We start from the raw sequence: 20432 nt of genomic DNA on the forward strand, positions 1-20432 counted from the left end.
ACTTGCCTTTTGACAAGTACTCAGTGTTACTATTTCTTCTGTTGCTATTCTGAAACAGCTCAGCTTTGTTTACGGGGTTTTCATTTATTTTCTTAAAAAGACTAAACTCTCTAACACCTATTTTTAGTTCAGTGGAATCTGTTCTTCCCAAATTGATATTAATAGTTTTTAAATAAAGTATATGGGAATCACATGTATAATACACCAGATGTGAACTGTCACATTTTCATCTAACCAAATATCCTAGGAATTTGAGACTATCTGTATGCTTGGGAAAAAACTTCTAAAAAACACAGAAATATACTGTATAATAGTTTTATTTTTCTCATTTTACTATTTTTACATTTTATGCACAAATATTTTTTATCTGAGTAAAAATAGAAAATAACTGTCTTATGTAAAATTACAAAAAAAAAAAAAAAAAAGAAATACATAATTGTTATTATGACAGTATAAGTGTCTTTATTTAAAGAGTAAAAATGTATGCAAAAATCCTCCTCCCTCTTACAAAAGATTGAGAATATTTTTTTCTGGCAGCAAGTGAAATATTACTGAAATATCAATATTTTTATACCCTCTAGATATGAAGACATTAAGTTAGTCACAGGTTATTTTGAAATTATGAAATTTAAAACATTTTTGTGCTATTTCAAAGATACATTAGTTCTTTTTAAAAGGCAGTAGCATAAAATGATGAATATGAAAAACAGCAGACCTCACCAAAAATATTTGGAGGCACAACCCTTTAAAGAAATATCATACTTGAATTTCACCATTTATCAGGGGCAAAAAAAAAAACACACAATCTTTCCTAATTAACTGACATGGACTGTCACAAAAATAAATGTGATGAGTCAATTCAAGTGACAATCAACCACACAGCAATTTTCCCTGATCTGTTTGATTTTCTGATGCCAACACAAATTCCTAAACTTCAGGCTAGCCAGATATGTATGAAAATTGGCTCAATGAGAATCTCATGTGGAAAAAGTTTTAAAACAAAAATGAACGTTTCATTATTTTTATACTTATATGGTATAGAAATGACCAATAATTTTATCTTTCTTCCTCTGATATACTATAAATTTTCCTATGGAAAATTTATTCATAAAATCAGAGCAAAGAATGAATAGCATAAATTATATTTTCTTTCAAAATACAAGTTATCTTTCAATAAAAAAAAAGACTACTTGGCTTCTGATAACTGCAACCTCAATAAGCACAATAGACACAGTTTATAAGCTGAGACAAAGTAACGGAAGTTTCTTGAATCAACTGGGGAAATTAGTCTCTGCTTATGGTGCATAAAGTGATGGAGAGAGGCAAAGAAGAAAAAAGAAACAGCATCAGATTGTGTTTGAGAACTCACTGTTCAAATGGTAACAAGGAATAAAAGAAAAACTGCAAAAGGAAGAAAGTGAAAAGAATTTTTGTTAAGGTATCTGAGGAACACAGGGGAAAATAAAAAAGAAATAATAGATTGGTTTTTAGAGATCTAGGAGAATTCCTTGCTTTAAAATACATACACATATAGTTGAGATATATATAACGGAAATCTGTTATCTTGGCTAAAACTTTAACATAATGTCTCCCTCAAAGTATTTTAAGTCTAAAGTCAATGATTTTAAGCTCTTGATAATATAACAGAAAAGTAGACTTTATCATTATTATTTTAAAACTGTAACTGACTTGTCAACTTCCTAGACCATAAGAGGATGGTGAAAAACCCTCTTTTCAGCTACCTGTTATCTGAACTAGAACATCTGTATCATATTGCTATTCTACTCAGATATTCTTGCAATCACAGCATCCAAGCTGAACTAATAGTCTGTCAGTCTATTCTGTGTTTATAAAAAGGTAAAAATGGAAATTACAGATTTTATTCTTTCTACTGCTTGTTTCTTAAAGGACTTTGACATGATGCAATAATAAAGGGAATTGACGTAATATGTTGTAGTCCCACAGTGTAACACTTAATATTATGATCTGAAGTTATCAGAAAAGGAGGTCATACACACCTCCCCCTCCTCCCTCTTCCTAAGATCCCTGCCTCCTGTGGTTCTTTCCAAACCACTATTTAGTGCTGGGGGGCAGCAACTATCAACAATGCCTCCTTGCATTACTGTAGCCCTTTCCTCCTAGTTAGTTAAATGCACTAAATGAGCTCTTATAAAGCTGTTTAGGGGATGGATTTAAAGGAGATGGTGAGGGAGAAAGTACATAAAGTAATATTTGAGAATCAGTCTTCTGCTATAAGAAGATTAAAGTATCTCATATCATGATTTGTGCATAATACTTTAAAACAAACGCCAAGAAAAAAAAAGTAAGGAAGCAAAGCAAGTAAGAAAAAGACATTTCTAGCCATTTCTGTTCAGTGTTGGCTTGTAGTAGGAAAAGTGTTTCATGTATGTAAGAATTATTTAATTTTTAAAGGATTTCTAAGCAAGTTTTGAAATATCCCTTTTGAATATTATGTCTTTGTTTATATGTGTGTACATATGTGTGTGTGTGTGTGTGTATATAAGATGGTCAACTGGACATGTATACAGATATTTGTACACTCACATATGTAATATTCAAAGGAAAAAATTAAATAAATGGGAAATTTTAAGAGAAGACTGCCTGTACTGGAGGTCAAATTTTCCTTTTAGAACTATTTGCAAGTAATTTACTCATGTCTTGAAAGATCAAGTACTGCTGACTGATTTAAAGTCTTCATCAGAAACACAAGACTATGAAAGCTGTTTTGTATAATAAACCAGCACTATAGGATAATTAATTTTTTAAAAAAGGGAGCCATAACAAACCAAACTAAACCAAAATTTTATTTCTGGTTGAGGTATACTTTTTCAGATTTTTAAATCTCTGACAGGAAAAGCAGAGATCATCTGAGAATTTTTTAATAGTTGGTTTATTAGGATTTAATGTCTCTCTTATAATAATTTAAATTCTTGGCCTGACATTATGAATAATCTATACAGTAAATCCTTAAAATTGGCTTTTGAGTAAAGCCAGATTTAAACCTGGATCTCTTTCTTCAGCACTGCTCTTCTGCCAGTCTTTTTTACTGTCTTTTGCTTGCAAATACATAAATTATTTTAATAACATGATACTCTTAGTAATTTTATTAATATTAGAATTTTATTGGATATGATTACTTTAGCTCTGCTTGATTAGATGAAACAGGCATACATGCTTCAGCTGTGAAAAATTCCATTTTCTGGTTTTTATGTAAAGCAACATCTAAAGCAGCAGAGAGGGGAAACAGTTATATTTTCAAAAATATTAATAGTTAAGCCAGACTGTTTCCTGGAGATACTTCATTTATTTTTCATCCTCAGATGCTACTGGCTGTTTTTGGTAGGGCTAGACATTAATACTGACCAGTTTAGCTTTTCTGACTGTTAACAAACTATCCCACAATGAACCAGCCTAGAGACATTGTGGTGATTGTTTAACATACACATATTCTAAAATATATGCTCAAAGTAAAAAGATCCAAATTCACAAGAGTATGAAATATTTATAAAAAAAATCATGCATCAGATTGTACAGTCTAGAAATAAAAGAAGATTCAAATTCAGTAATAAAGGGAAGAGCAATGCTTGCTCTAACATTTTAAGAAAGACCTTGGACTCCCAGAAGGTCCTGGGTTCAGTTATCCTTTTCTGTCTGCAGGGACGCAGTAGCCAGGGCTACCGCTGTGACCGGCTGGGCGATTCCGTGCAGCTGCATCTTTGCGAGTTTCTTCTGTTCACACTCTGTGACCAAACGGTTCAACTCTGCTGCACTGTATCCAATAAGAGTCTTCAAGTCACAGACAAACTTGTAGACAAACCTCTTGCCTTGAACTTTACAAATCATGTCCCCATCGTAATAATACCTTCAAAAAGAGAAAACTGCATTACGACCATATAAAAATATTTTAAAAATGTGGACTTCTTACAATACTTCACAGATTATTCCATAAATAGAAGCCTAGTATTATATCTATCACAACAGCAACTAACAATGAGGTTATATAGAAATATTTAACGCTGTTATCCAAAGAAACTTTAAAATATTCACTAAAATTTCAATGCTAAGTACTCTAAAATTTTATATATTAAATCTTCAAAACATATTCTCAAAAATTATGCTGAAACACTGAATTTAAAAATAAACATTATAAGCAAAACCAAAAAACCTGAGGAGCAGTAACAGAATCCAAGAACAAGGAGTCTGAATCAGAATGCCAAGATTCAAAACCTCACGTCTTTCCTGTGACCACAGGAAAGCCACATTTGTTTGCTCTAAGCTTGTATCCCTCATTTATAAAATGAGATTTAAAAAAGTATGGACCCTAATAGAATTATTGAAGATTAAAAGGATTATCTCTGTGTGCTTAGCACACAATGACTGGCACATATAGCCTACTATAAAATAGAAGCTATGGTGATAATTAAGAACCCATATGGTATGTATAAAAAGTTTTAATATACATATTCTCTGGTTGTTGGAATGTCCATTTTTCTGTCTGGTACAAATGTGTTATTACATATCTATGCCTTCATCTTTATCATTTTAATATATTAAAAGCTCTCCTTCCAGAGAAATTCTCCAAACCAATAGGGGAGCCTCAAAACCGTAAGCAAAAGGGTTTAAAAAAAAAAAAAAATAGGACCAGAAAAACAGAGAAGAGGACTTCATAAAGAAATAATGTTTCTAAAGCTACACAGGCAAACTTGGGGAAATCACTCTAGAAGCCTGGTTTATGGGTATAAAACAGACTGCAATTATACTTACTTTGGAAAAGACTTTGTTTACCCCTATGCACTGCCTGGCAAACTACAGTCCGTGGGGTGGCAGAGAGTCTGACACGACTGAGCAACTAACACTCAAACACACACGTGCACTGCCAATTCCAATTAACAGGAAAAAAGGTAAGTCAAAACTTCTGGGCTGGCAGATTTTGGAGACTTTATCTTAAAACTGTGCTGCCCACTTGTATGCATTTGCACTCATCTGATGAAGAGCTGTTACAAAACAAACTACATGCAAAAGTACAGGTGGTATAAACTACCACACTTAGTAGGACTTTGTTATAGAAGTAACTCAGTGTAACCAAAAATCCATTAACGAAAAAACTACATGCAGTAAACTGTCATCTTTGCCTAATTCCAGAACAGCTGAAGTATAATGGTTATGTCCACTTTCCCAGTAAGGGATGTAACACATTGGGCAGTCTTGTGTCTCTTTGTCAACTACATTAATATAGACTTATAACTCAGCCCACAAACTACCAACAGCTTGTCATCCAGTTAAAATACTGTAGGCATTTTGAGTTAAGTGAACAGCTCAGTGACTTACTACAAAGTGAACATTCATTCACCTGTTAACTGTGACTCCGGTCAGGACACAGACACTGTATGCACCCCACAGCTCCTCCACAGCCCCTCTCAATCATCACCCCTCCCTTGCTCTAGAAGGTTACACAATCCTAGTTCATGATAGTAATTTCATTGCTGCTTTTCTATTCTTATCACCCAAACATGTATCTGTAAGTGCTGTAATTTAGTTTTGTTGTTATTTGCACACTACTATATAAATTCAGTATACACTCTTTTGGGTCTGGATTTTTTTCACTGAATATTATGTTTGAGGTTCACCCATATCAGTGCATTTTCATGGATACACAGTATTCTATAGTATATAACAGTTTACTTATTCACTGTACCGTTGCAAGATATTTGGGTGGTTTCTGATTTTTGCATGCTTGCATGCTCAGTCACTTCAGTTGTGTCCGTCTCTTGGCCAACTCCAGGGACTACAGCCCGCCAGGTTACTCTATCCATGGGATTTCCCAGGCAAGAATACTGGAGCAGGTTGCCATTTCCTATGAGGGGATTTTCCCACCCCAGGGATCAAACCTGTGTCTCCTGCATTGCAGGCAGATTCTTTACCACTGAGTCACTGGGGAAGCCCCTTCTGATTTGGGGATGCTATAAATAAGGCTGCTATAAGCATCCATATGAATATATATATACATTTTTTGTCTGGTAAATCCTTAGAAGATAAACTGCTAGGTTACTGGTCACAGTTTACACTCCTACCAAAAGTGTAGAAGCATTCCTACTGCTACATATCCTCACCAACACTTGGTACAAGCAATTATTTTCATTTTAGCCACTCTTGGACGTGTTGTGGTGCAGCCGCTAAGTTGTGTTCAACTCTTCGCGACACCATGGACTGCAGCATGCCAGGCTTCCCTGTCCCTCTCTATCCCCTGGAACTTGCTCAAACTCATGTCCATGGAGTCTGTGACGGCATCTAATTATCTCATCTTTGGTTGTCTCCTTCTCCTCCTGCCCTCAGCATCAAGATCTTTTCCAACGAGTCAGCTCTTTGCATCAGGTGGCCAAAGGATTGGAGCTTCAGCATCAGTCCTTCCAAGGAACACCCAGGATTGGTCTCCTTTAGGATGGACTGGTTGGATCTTCCTGCAGTCCAAGGGACTCTCAAGAATCTTCTCCAACACCACAGTTCAAAAACATCATTCCTTTGGTGCTCAGCTTTCTTTATGCTCCAACTCTCACATCCATACAAGACTACTGGAAAACCACAGCTTTGACCAGATGGACATTTGTCAGCAAACTGGCCATTTGGATAATTTCTAAATTTTTCCTAATTTCCTATGGATCTCTAAGAGTTCTTTATTCCAGGTAAGAGTCTTACATGAGATATATGAGGCTTGACTTTCACTCTCTTGATGGTTTCTAATGGCCAAAAGTTCTTAATTTAAATGTAGTTCAATTTATTGATCTTTTCCATTAGGTTAGTGCTTCTGGTTCTGTTTAATGTCTTTTCTCATCTACTAAAGTCAAGAAGGCATTTCTAGATGCTTCCCTATTTTACTTCCACAATTCAGAGCTACAAGTTACACAAAATTGATTTTCAGTATGCTATAAAGAAGGGGGTCAATATGGATAGTCAGCTGTCCCAGCACTACTGACTGAAATGTAGGTCTCTTGCCTACTGCCATCTTTAAATCAAATGCTCCTATATTTTTGTTCTATTCAGGTTATCAATTCTAATCTTGGGTCTTCTGTCTATCCCAAGCAAATGGCACACTGTTTTACTGTTACAGTGAGTCTCTATACCCCATAGAGCAAGTCTGTCCAGTTTGTTAATCTTCTTCAGGTGTCCTGGTTCTCACGACACTTCATCAGTTCAGTTCAGTCACTCAGTCGTTTCCGACTCTTTGTGACCCCATGGACTGCCGCATACCAGGCCTCCCTGTCCATCATCACTTTACATTCACATATAAATTCTATAATCATCTTGTCAACTTATATGAAAATACTTATTCAGGCAGCTACTGCATTGAAACTTAGGCCAACTGCAGACAAGTGACATCTTAATTATTAATTCTAATAATTCATCTGTAATTTTGAGGGGACTTGTGTGTACACAATCACATCAACTGTCAAAAATGACAGTTTCAATTCTGATTACACAGAAAGGATCTTTTAGATAATTAGCAAAGTGTTTGACACTGAGTAATAAGTACACTGAAAATAAAGCATTTTAGTTACTTATATATGCTAAGGAAAACAAATTGTCATTGTGGAAAAGAAAAATTATCATGATAAACTAGGTAATAGTACTTGAATGCCATGATCCTGTAACAAGGAATACTGATTTAACCAGTATTCCACATAATTATATAATTACAATGGGATGAGGGGGTAGAAAGGTTGCATGTGTTAATGATGAGAGGTAAATCACACTCTGTGTGAAATTCACAGAACTGCTTTATCAAATTCACTTTTCCCCCAAAACAGACATAATTCCTACTTCTCAGATACTTAAGTGCATATATTGAATTTCTATCACTGTAGTAAGCATAAATTCTGACAGTAATTGCATCAAAACTCTCATACCATTTATGAGAAATTATAAATTATTTTATTTCAACTCAATTGATGAAAAAGTTTGAATATTCAGATTTAGGCTGACTGGGGGGAAGGAAAAACAGAGAAATGGGTTAACATTTTGCATTTAATTATAAAAACTGACAATATCTACGTATTTACTAGAGTTTACAGACACTCAATGCACCTATGCCAAATGAAAGCATCTCTGTTAATAAAAAAACCAGAAACCTCAAAGATTAAATATGCTGGTTTTAAACAGTGGTGTATGTTTTTAATCATATAAAAACAAATAATCTAGAATCATCTTTTAAAAAATTCTACGTATCTCAAATTACTACTAAAAACCTTTTTAAGAAGTAATTTTTAACATAAATGTGAACATTTTTATTTTATTTACATAAAGAAAACATAAGTCAAGTATTTTAACATCATTACATAACAATGTTTATACAAATAAGCCATTTTTTAGAAACGACTGATACTTTTAAAATGCTTACCTTAATGCACGACTAAGTTTCTCATAGTTCATTGTAGGTTTGTTTTTACGTTGTCCCCATTTCTGTGCAACCAGTTCGGGCTGATTTAGCTTAAATTCTCCTTCATCACCAACCCAAGAAATGCAGTCTCGGCATCCTTGTCAGTAAGAAGTTCTAGCAAAAACTGCCACAGTTGGATCTGGCCATTGTTTCCTAGAAATTGACAAGAATGACAAGCACTGACCATAATGCTATGGATTTTCAGAGGGCAAAAGAGAACAAACAGGTCCTCTGGTTTGTATCTCAGCCACATGAAAAACATAAACTTCTTTTTACAAACGCTATCTAAGTATTTTCAGAGAAAAAGTCCAGGGGGCAGTCCTCAGATGGTGGAAGAATAGGACAGGGAGACCACTTTCTCCCCCACAAATTCATCGAAAGAACATTGGAACGCTGAGAAAATTCCACAAAACAACTTCTGAACGCTGGCAGAGGACATCAAGCGCCCAGAAAGGCAGCCCATTGTCTTTGAAAGGAGGTAGGACAAAATATAAAAGATAAAAAGAGAGACAAAAGAGTTAGGGATGGAGACCCATCCCAAGAAGGGAGTCTTAAAAGAGAAGTTTCCAAACACCAGGAAACCCTCTCCCCCACGGGTTTGTGGGGAGTTTTGGAATCTCAGAGGACAACATAACTGGGAGGAAAAATAAATAAATAAATAAAACTCACAGATTACATGTCTAACAGCAATTCCCAGGGAGAAGTAGCCCAGAGGCTGGCATCCGCCACTAGCAAGTAGGGGCTGAATAGGGAGAAGCAGGCTGCATTGCTCAGGGTAAGGACCGGGCCTGAATGCCCTGGGGGCAATCTGAGGGAGCTAACATGAGATAGCAACCCAGATTGTGAAATAGCCAGAGAGAGAGAGAGAGAGAAAAAACAGAGAGAGAGAACTTTCCCTGGAAAAACTCTAACCTAAGGCACTGCCAGCCTGTTCACAGAACAAAGGACTGAGAGAATACCAGAGGAGAGCTAGCTGGCTGTGGACCAGCCCACCCCCTGCTGGAGACAGGGAGGCAGGCGGGTGCCAGCCAGAGCTGGAAGGCAAGGGGCAAACTCAGCCCCAGAGTCGGCATCCTCTACCAAACTGCGAGCAGGCTCCCAGTTGCTAACCAAGACTTCCTGGGATTCTGGATGGTTGACATCCGCAGGGAGGGTCACAGCCAGAGATCAGCTCCCCAGAGGAGACACACTGCAAACCTGAGAGGCTGGGATGGGGGAGGTGATAAGACGCAGGTCCCACCTGGGGAGAGTGTGCTTGCCAAGCACCTGGCCGCCTGAGCTGCTTGGACTTGGGAAGGGCACAAAACACAGGCCCAACTGAGTCTGCGCCTTTGTGGAGTACCCAAGACCCTGAACCTGGGCTCAGACCTGGGAAGTGCACGCAACCCAGGGCCCGCTTTAGACAGTTCCCCTGCAAAGCAACCTAGAGCCTGAGCAGTGTAGACTGGGAAAGCATACACGCCGTGAGAGGGGGCAAACTCAGTGTGGCTGAGGCACTGTGAGCACTCCACACACGCAAGTGTTACTTATTTGCAGCGTCCCTCCCTTCCCACAGCACGACTGAACAAGGGAGCCTAAAAAAGTGTCCACCACCGCCCCCTTGTGTCAGGGCGGAAATTAGACAGTGAAGAGACCAGCAAACAGAAGACGCTAAAATAAACTGAGGGAACCGCTTTGGAAGTGACAGATGCAATAGATTAAAACCTGTAGTTAGCACTGACTGCACTGGAAGGGGCCTATAGATCTTGAGAAGTATAAGCTGAACAAGGAACGATCTGAAACTGAACTGGTCCACACTGCCTGCAACAGCTCCAGAGAAATTCCTAGATATATTTTTACTATTATCATTTTTTAAATTAAAAAAAATGTTTTTTATTTTTATGTTCTCTATTATGCCTTTAATTTTCATTTTTATAACCTACTATTACCTTACAAAAAAAACCCCCCTATTTTTAAAGCAAACTTCATATGTATTTTTTATAATTTTTGAGATTTTGTTTTTTTAATATTGTATTTTTGAGAGTCTAACCTCTACTCTAGATTTTTAATCTTTGCTTTTTGGTATTTGTTATCAATTTTATACCTTTAAGAACCCAATCTTCAGTACCCATTTTTACTTGGGAACGAGATTACTGGCTTGACTGCTCTCTCCCCCTTTTGACTCTCCTTTTTCTCCCCCAGGTCACCTCTATCTCCTCCCTCCCCCTTCTCTTCTCTACCCAACTCTGTGAGTCTCTTTGTGTGTGCCAGATGGTGGAGAACACCTAGGGAACTGATTACTGGCTGGATCTGTCTCTCTCCTTTTAAGTCCCCCCTTTATCCTCTTGGCCACCTCTGTCTCCTTCCTCCCTCTTCTCTTCTCTGTATAACTCCGTGAACATCTCTGAGCGGTCCAGACTGTGGAGCGCACATAAGGAAGTGATTACTGGCTAGCTTGCTCTCTCCTCTTTTGATTCCCCCCCTTCTCCTCCATATAATTGGTCACCTCTAACTCCCTCCTCCCTCTTCTCTTCTCCATATAATTCTGTGAACCTTTCTGGGTGTCCCTCACTGTGGAGAATCTTTTCATCATTAACCTAGATGTTTTACCATCAGTGCTGTATAAATGAAGAAGTCTTGAGGCTACTGTAAGAATAAGACTGAAAACCAGAGGCAGGAGGCTTAAGTCCAAAACCTGAGAACATCAGAGAACTCCTGACTCCAGGGAACATTAATCAATAAGAGTTCATCCAAAAGCCTCCATACCTCCACGGAAACCAAGCACCACCCAAGAGCCAACAAGTTCCAGAGCAAGTCATACCATGCAAATTCTCCAGCAATGCAGGAACATAGCCCTAAGCTTCAATATACAGGCTGCCCAAAGTCACACCAAACCCATAGACATCTCAAAACTCACTACTGGACACTTCACTGCACTCCAGAAAGAAGAAATCCAGCTCCACCCACCAGAACACCGACACAAGCTTCCCTAACCAGAAAACCTTGACAAGCCACTCGTCCAAACCCACCCACAGGGAGGAACCTCCACAATAAAGAGGAACCACAAATTGCCAGAATACAGAAAGGCCACCCCAAACACAGCAATCTAAACAAGATGAAAAGGCAGAGGAATACTCAGCAGGTAAAGGAACAGGATAAATGCCCACCAAACCAAACAAAAGAGGAGGAGATAGGGAGTCTACCTGAAAAAGAATTCAGAATAATGATGGTAAAAATGATCCAAAATCTTGAAAACAAAATGGAGTTACAGATAAATAGCCTGGAGACAAGGACTGAGAAGATGCAAGAAATGTTTAACAAGGACCTAGAAGAAATAAAAAAGAGTCAATCAATAATGAATAATGCAATAAATGAGATCAAAAACACTCTGGAGGGAACCAACAGTAGAATAATGGAGGCAGAAGACAGGATAAGTGAGGTAGAAGATAGAATGGTAGAAATAAATGAAGCAGAGAGGAAAAAAGAAAAAAAGAATTAAAAGAAATGAGGACAACCTCAGAGACCTCTGGGACAATGTCAAACGCCCCAACACTCAAATCATAGGAGTCCCAGAAGAGAAAAAGTCCATATTCACATTTTTATACAGTGAAATAAAACAAAATATACATAATTTGACAAATTTTATAAATATCAGATGACAATGCAAAAATACCTGTTCTGTTTCCAGGCGAACTCCTATCTTCTCCTGAAATTCTCGGAGCTCTTTGTACTTTAGCTGCCTTTGCACTACTATTTATAGCTTTAATGGCAGTTGGTGTAGCAGACTGAACTGATGCTGGAATAATTTGCACAGCTGCAAAGCAAGACAAGGGGAAAATTTTTTTTTTTTCCTTTCAATACAGAGAAAAAACTACTGAAAGAAAATAAAATGCAAGTAGTTTAACTGATGCCTCTCTAATTACTCAACGAAAGTTCAGAGGTTAAGGTATAATGTCTGCATTACTATCTATGAATCTTAAGTGAATAAAAGTTGGTTTCCTTATTTTGGAAAAACTTATTGATGTATATACAGTAGATAAAGTTTAAAAAAATCTATTTTTTAAAAATATTTGTTCGTAAGAGATGGTTTATCAAATTTTGGAGAATGAGGACAAATGAGAATTCATGTTCCACTGCTGACAGGAGTACAAACATACCACCATTTTGAGAAAAACTTTAGTAATATCCAGTGAAGTCGAAAGGGTAGAATCCCATGAAATCACAACCAGAGAATCTCACACACTTTCTTACAGATGCTCATTCAATGATGTTCACAAAGTTTTTAAAATGATAAATAGCAGTGAAAATAAAATCGAGCTACAGGATATCAACATAGGTCTCATAAATGTAAATCAAAAAAGCAAACTACAAAAGGATAGACACAGTATTATCACCATCTTTACCCAAAAGTTTATACATGTATAAAATAATGCCCTAAAGTGTTTATGGTTACAAAAGTTCATAAAAATATAAAATATGCATAGAATAAGAAACCTCAAGTTCAGGACAGTCATTTAAAATGGGATCTACAACAGGTAAACTTAACATATAAAGTTTTATCTCTTATGGTGTATGCAGATGTTGGTTATACTTTATGTCTTTGTATATCTAAAATACTTCATACAAAATTTAAAAATTAGCTTTTCTTTTTACTACCTTGCAATACTAAATGGAACATTTCTTACTGATAAATCAACCCTATATTATGGGCACATGAATACTCACGTTGATCAATTGTAACTATCTCATTCATCTGTTGTTCTTGGCTTGCCAATACATCTGAAGAACACACATAAAAATTTTTTGTTTTCATTTAAACCACAAATGCAAACTCCAATTCAGTAAAATTCAATTAAAAAAAAAAAACACCCTCCATGATTAAAACAAAAACCAAGCAAACAAAAAAGCAAAACATCAAATAATTGAAACTTATTGGCCTAAGAACCTAAAAAATACTTAACAGTCATTTTACAGGAATAGATATTTTTAAGAGAAGCAACAGAAAGAAAGCTCCAATTCAATGTTCAGAAAAGTTGTTCAGAGAACCAGGGTTTGAAAATGTCTATTATAAATCTATTTATTTAGGCTTTATGTAAAACAGGAAATATTCAAGATCAGATCACCAGAGTGAAATTATTTAGATACATTTTCTTCATTAAAAAAGGCTCTTTCAAGATGACTGGAGAGATCATTTAAAAAAATTGTTTTAACATTAAAATAGAAGCCAAATTTTCAGTGGAATTACAGCTGTTCTCTTTGTCACAAATGAACTAAGTAACTTAACACGTCTACAAATACAGGTCTCAAATGAGGTACAGTGAAGGGAACTCCCCGTGGTCGTCCAGTGGTTAGGACTTCACTCTCTCACTGTCAAGGGCCCAGGTTCAGTCTCTGGATGGGGAACTAAGATCCCACAAGCTGCGCAGTGCAGCCAAAAAAACCCAAAAACAAACAAAACCACCCATGAGTTACAGTGTAAAACGTCCTAATATAACCATTTGGAGAACTATTCATTACTCATCCCTTGCTATTTCCTACTGAAATGTTATTCTTCACCTTTCAGATAAGAGTTACACTTGCCAGTCTATATCCCTTCAGCCTTTTTAGTGCCCATCACAGACTTGGATGTTTCTCTCTCCAACTGACGTTGTACCCACCAGCAGTCATCTGTGTACTGAGCTGAGTCCTGGGGCCTGGGCTCCTAACACAGTTCTACTGAGAATGCCACACCAGGCTCCAACGCCAGGCACAGAGCTGAAGAGGACTGGCAAACTAAAGAGAGATCCGACTCCTACTTGTCAGATGGGAGCTTTCTTTGGGGATCCCGAATTTGGGAATGTAAACAATTATATGAGACTAGCCTCAGATCTGGGTTCTGGTCTTAGCACTAACTTATCGGCTGTATGACAATGGTAAATTATTCAACTAACCTGAACACTTATTTCTTCATAATGCAATGAGATACCCCCACCTACCACTTCATGAGGCTGTTGTGAGGATTAAAGGAAAATATTTTTAAGAAGCACAATACCTGAAATATAGTTAACTTTCAGTAAGTTGAAGACACTATTCTTTTATCCAGATTCATAGTTCTGACTATTCTCAAGGACAACTGTTCTGAAGAAAAACTCATGCTTTATATTTGTGGTATATTCCCCCAAAATTTTATAAAAGTACCTTGAAAGGGCAAAGTGCTATTGAAATGAAACTGTTCAACCCTTGACTGTGACTGAACACAGTACCCTAGCTTAAAAAGAGGCAAAGAAGAGTCACCACTACACAGCACAGGCATTACCAACCTGTTAAAATCAGCCGCTCAGCCCTGATTTTTGGACTGGAGTTTGGTTTGTTTCCTGGGAACTCTCAAGATATTAACAGAAGGCAGAACACAGAAACAGAGGGGCTTTTGAAAGGCTGGTCCAAGACCACACAGACACTCTAAATATCAAATTCCTTCTCCAGCCCTCAAACCCTGGTCCCGCATAAAGGAAGCAGAGCCCTAAGGGGAAAAGCTCTACGGTGTATGGAGCAAGTTTATGCAAACTCTGAACACTGAAGGTATAAGGCAATTCTTTGTCCCAAAGAAAACACTCAGCAAACTGAGTTTTGTGCCTCTGGCCACAGAAGACATATTCACACCAAGAAGGACACCTTAGAGAGCTGGGACTCCTGGAACATTTCCTAATTATCCTCTCCATGTATGGTAGGACTTGGATCAAGTTTCACTAGAAGGGAAACTGCAGGAGGCTGGTGGCCCGGGTGGGAAAACTAACACAAATACTTAAAAGAGGTCTGTCTGTTCAGTACTGCTTCTCCTTGATAAATCACTCAGGAACAGATAGTAAATGCTAGGTTACTAAGGACATGCTACAGACTTCACTCTACAAGAGGGGCCAGAGAGCTAGACTGTGCCCCAAGGAGCCTGTTCTGAGAAGCTTCTGCTGCTGCTAAGTCGCTTCAGTTGTGTCCAACTCTGTGTGACCCCATAGACGGCAGCCCACCAGGCTCCCCCGTCCCTGGGATTCTCCAGGCAAGAACACTGGAGTGGGTTGCCATTTCCTTCTTCAATGCATGAAAGTGAAAAGTGAAAGTGAAGTCACTCAGTCGTGCCCGACTCTTCTCGACCCCATGGACTGAAGCCTACGAGGCTCCTCCATCCATGGGATTTTCCAGGCAAAAGTACTGGAGTGGGGTGCCATTGCCTTCTCCTCTGAGAAGCTAGGCTTGTGAATTACAGAAAGTCGATCAAACATAGCCTTACACATCACCCTACCCACTCCCAGATTCTGAGAGTTAGATTTCCAAACCCAATGGAATTTCCTTGCCAGGCAGAGCAAATAATCATGGCCAGATAAGCAAGGAATTCCTTAAGATATTTATGTAGGCCATGGGGCTGTTACTTTTGTAAACAAAACAATTTCAAAGCAGAGCTCTTCTGTAGAAGACCCATTCTACTGCAGGCAAATAGAAAGATATGTAAGATTTCTCACAGGCCCCTGTGCTGGGAAAAGCCTCTGAGTGAGCTTTAACATTTGAGAAGCCCTAGGAGAGCCACAGAGAAACAACAAAGTGCCGATCTGGGATAGACAGCAAAAATCATGAACTTGAGAAAAACCAAACTGCAGTCTAAACACTGTCCTTGTTTTATTCTTGAGAGTTCCTACAAGAAAATGTTTCTGTAAACATGACTCACATGTTAAAAACCTGAAATATTTCAGAATTTACCTTACTCATCTAAAAAGCTCTACGGAGAAGAAAACCTGTGACACCAAGGATAAACTTTCAACTAGAACATTCAACTTATTTATCTAATAGGAACTGAAACTAGAAATAAACCCTGTAAATGTAATTAATCTACTAAGTCTTTTCAATACTTTTCCTCCTAATATTTAAGAGAACCAACACAGGAGAGATACTGCCAATAAAACAATGAAGGAAAGACTCCCCATTGAGCTTATTTCTTATTCAACAGCAGATGAAATCCTAAGCATTAAATGACTGAAAAATCCCTCCACCAGAACTGTTCCCTAATTGCGTACACAGTAGGATAAAATGCTACCATTTATACTTTCATCCACAGTGATTATAAAAACAAAGTCAGCATGTCCTAGTCACACATTCTGAAAAATTTGTTCTTTGGTCAGCGTTTCTGATTTATATAACAATGTCAAGGAATGGGTTACTACTAACATTTTAACAGTCACTGAAATATAACATGGATTAAAATTCAAACAAAATAATTTACATATATTTGAGCTCTTTTGTTGGACAGCTTTAATCATCAAAATAATGTCTGTTGAGCAACATGGAAATACTGAAACCAGTGGCTTCTAATTCAAGATGGTGGGTTGCATACTTAAGTCTACTTCCCCTTTCTCCCTTAAAATCCCATTCGACTAAAAGAAATTTTAAAAGATTTAATCCCTATAATGAAGAGGATGAGAGAGAAGCCATCTGTGAACAAATAATCGTAAACTTCTAAAAGATGAGCATCGGTGAAAGAACTGACTGATGAACCAGAAGTCAACAACTAGAATATACGAACAGAGCTAACTGCAAGGCACAGAATCTTACTTGGATAGAACAGAACTTGGAGTCTAGTGTTAGTCTGCCTGGGTTTGGATCCTGGGTCTGCCACACCCTAGTTCTATAACCTTGTGGGGGCTCTCTAAGCCTCAGATTCCTATCTGAAGAAATAAGGAAAGTAATGATCTCTGGCTTTAGTTTAAGATTAAATGAGATAATACATATAAATTCTCAGCACATCACAGCCTTACACAATAAATGTTAACTATTACTGCTGTTAGCAATGAACAATTAAGATGAAAACAAAGTTATAAAGAAATACAAGTAAACTTAAGTTATAATGCAAAAAAGATAATAGTTTCAATTTTATACATTTTCGAAGAAGTTCCAGATGACTCCAGAGAATTTCTCCCCGAGGAACTCGCTGAAAAAAATCTTCTTGGCTGAGACTACAGAGTTCTCTTCCAGAAATATTCAGTGTAGTGAGGTCTATATCAGTCATGCTGAATTCCTTCATTACCCAAACCACCCAATGCAGGACTTGGTCCGTGGACCATTGTATGGGATCTAAAGACAAAAATATTACCATTAGCCTAGTTGCATCTTAGATATTACAATTTACAGTTAACTTGTCAACACACACAAAAACACACAGATAAAATCCAGACAGGTTTCCCCTCCCCCCACCCAAGTAAGTAAACTCATTATATGAAATAAAAAGATGCTTACACTCCATTTTCTTCTTAGCTCCTTTTCAACTCCTTAATCTAAAATTTGATGGGTTCACGTGTTTCTACATCAGTTAGTTTGGAATTTTATTAAGAAAAAACAAAATGCACAACTGCTCTCCAGTGAGCCAAATGGAAGAATAAAATACATGATTACTTTGCAGGAAATGCCCCCTCACCAAGTTAATATTCAGTTTTTTCCATTTCTGCAATGTTTATTTCTTATAATTCAGTTTTGTGTCTCCAACAGCTATTTGTATTGAAATCCACCAATGAGCCCCTGATGACCAAATTTAGTAGATACTACTCAGCCAGCATTCTTTGACTTTCTCAGCAGCATCGAGACTTGTGACCATCTAAAACTCCTCCTCAATTTCAATGGCACTAGATATGTACTGGAGAAGGAAATGGCAACCCACTCCAGTGTTCTTGCCTGGAGAATCCCAGGGATGGGGGAGCCTGGTGGGCTGCCGTCTATGGGGTCGCACAGAGTCGGACACAACTGAAGTGACTTAGCAGTTAGCAGCAGCACATATGTACAGTTCTTATTTTTCTTCTATCTGGTAAGCTATTTCATGTCTCCCCAACGTCCTGTTCCTCAACCCTGAATGTGGACAAGGTTCAGCACTGTGTTATCATTCCTTTTTCTCTCTTCACCAGAGATTACACCTACTTGTATGACTTTAATACAAACTCAGTGTGACTTTGTCCCAGATAACACCTTTATCTCCAGTCCAAATCTTGTGCCCCTGAAACTACTTTCTGGTGACCCTCAACTGAATATGTACTCTTGAAAATCAAGCACTATCAACACTTTCCCTTGAAAAATCTTTCCAGTACCAGACTTTCCTACCTTCCCCACAAAGGTTTAGAAGGCATGGACTGTCTTTCTTACGCACTACTGAAAGCCCAGCATTTACCATGGTGCCTAGCTCAGGAAATATGAAGATGTAACCAATTCTTATCAATATTATTATTGCCTAGTCACCCTAGCTTGAGAAGTTAGATAAATATTCGACTCTCCCCTCTCTATCCTCATGCAATCCATCAACCAGCTGATCAGTCCTATCACTATTTTGATTCATCTCCTTTCTGCTCCCACAGCAATCACCTGGTCTAGGCTAACCTAAATGTTATTACCTAGCACATGACATTTTCACATTTTCACATTACCTGCCACATTCATTTTCAATTGTCACCTGCATCAATCAAAATCAATTCTATAATGCTACAGAATAACTCCTCACCCACTGTATCTTCTCACTACTCAGCACACTCCCACCTGTCAGCTTTGCACAAACAGCTCCTGTCTCGAATGTCCGGAAGTTTCCTTGTCTACAATAAACTCTCCCAATTTTCCCCCAGATCACTATGATCCCTTTGAGATTCTAGTAGTATGTTTCTTTTATACCAGTTATTGACAACTTAAAACATGTCACCTTTATGGAAACTACTTCTTTTCATTTACTGTTTCTCTCTTTAACTAAATTATGAATGCCCTAAGGGCAGGATTTTTTTAAAAATGTATATCATTGTATTCCCAGCACCATCATCTATTAATAGTCCAAAAAAAAGATACACAGAAAATCTATTTGTTTCCTAAAAGTTCTATATTTAAAATGGATAACTTATTCACCATAGTGTTTTCTATGTCAAGCCTAAATATTATTCTACCGAACATAATTATTACATATTTTATTACCATAGGGTATCCCAAGACGCTCTTGCTCTTTCCTATAACCTTCCAGCGCAGCCGCCCATCGCGTCACTTGTTCTGACGTTTCATCTGAGATGGTCGTGATGTGCTTTGTGCCATCAAGAGTTATCACTTGAGCCTCCTCAACAAGATGTGCTTCTGCTTCCGCATGGTGAGCATCTGGATCAATAACTACTTCAACCGTTTCCGCAGGTTTAACAATTTCCAGGATATTTAGCTTTGGTTCAATTCCTTAACAATTAAAAAAAAAGTATATCTAAGTGAAAACACGAAAGTAACACAGCAAAATTTAGTTTAGTTTATGTGTTCTCAAGTAGTAGAGCAAAACTCCACGTTAAATATTTTTAGCATTATGTCTAGAGAACTTGAACAGATTTCTATTAAATGACAAAAACAACAATTGAACAGAACTTGGGTAGATCACAGGACAGTACTGTATCAGTATTAATTTCCTGATTTTGATAACTGTGGTCCTGTAAAAAAATTTCTTTGTTTTGGAAAACACACACACTAATGTATTTAGAGACAGAAAAAAAATCATGTCTACATCTTATTCTTAACCAGGTCAAAAAAATAATGTGGGGATGAGGAAGAGACAGAATAAAGCAATGTAATAATAAAAGTTAACATTTGGGGAATCCGGGAATTCTATTATTATACTTGGAATTTTTCTATAAATCTAAAATAATTTAAGACCACCACCACCATGCATACAAACACACACACCTTACCTACAGAGAAAAAGAACCAACATGTAACAGGAAATTAAAACTACACTAGGAAGAGTATAAATGAGTAGCTACTCATCTTTAAAAGTTAAAAAGTCTTTCTAAGCTAACTAAAATTATTTACTGACTCCTTGTCTTTTTAGAAGACAAAGTACATGTTTTAAAACCAGTCCTTTATGAAATAATCATAGTTACTAATGGTAAGATGACAGTTCTAAGAAACTATCATACAACATAACGGCTACTGTTTGCTGACTGATTTAGTTATAATCTACATCAAAATTTAATCAAAGTGTACTTGA

General features: G+C 37.3%; 1 protein-coding gene across 1 annotated transcript in view; it reads right to left on the bottom strand.

The window, feature by feature from the left end:
• Nucleotides 1–299: 299 nt before the first annotated feature.
• Nucleotides 300–20432, bottom strand: part of GABPA (GA binding protein transcription factor subunit alpha) — a 31252-nt gene continuing 11119 nt past the window's right edge. Inside the window, 7 exon segments of the mRNA XM_070367435.1 lie at nt 300–3883; nt 8414–8546; nt 8549–8605; nt 12105–12245; nt 13157–13210; nt 17330–17524; nt 19388–19633. Coding sequence (XP_070223536.1) covers nt 3655–3883; nt 8414–8546; nt 8549–8605; nt 12105–12245; nt 13157–13210; nt 17330–17524; nt 19388–19633 — 1055 coding nt within the window. The 3' untranslated portion in view covers nt 300–3654.

Source organism: Bos mutus, chromosome 1, assembly GCF_027580195.1.
Source record: "Bos mutus isolate GX-2022 chromosome 1, NWIPB_WYAK_1.1, whole genome shotgun sequence".
Taxonomy (NCBI): domain Eukaryota; kingdom Metazoa; phylum Chordata; class Mammalia; order Artiodactyla; family Bovidae; genus Bos; species Bos mutus.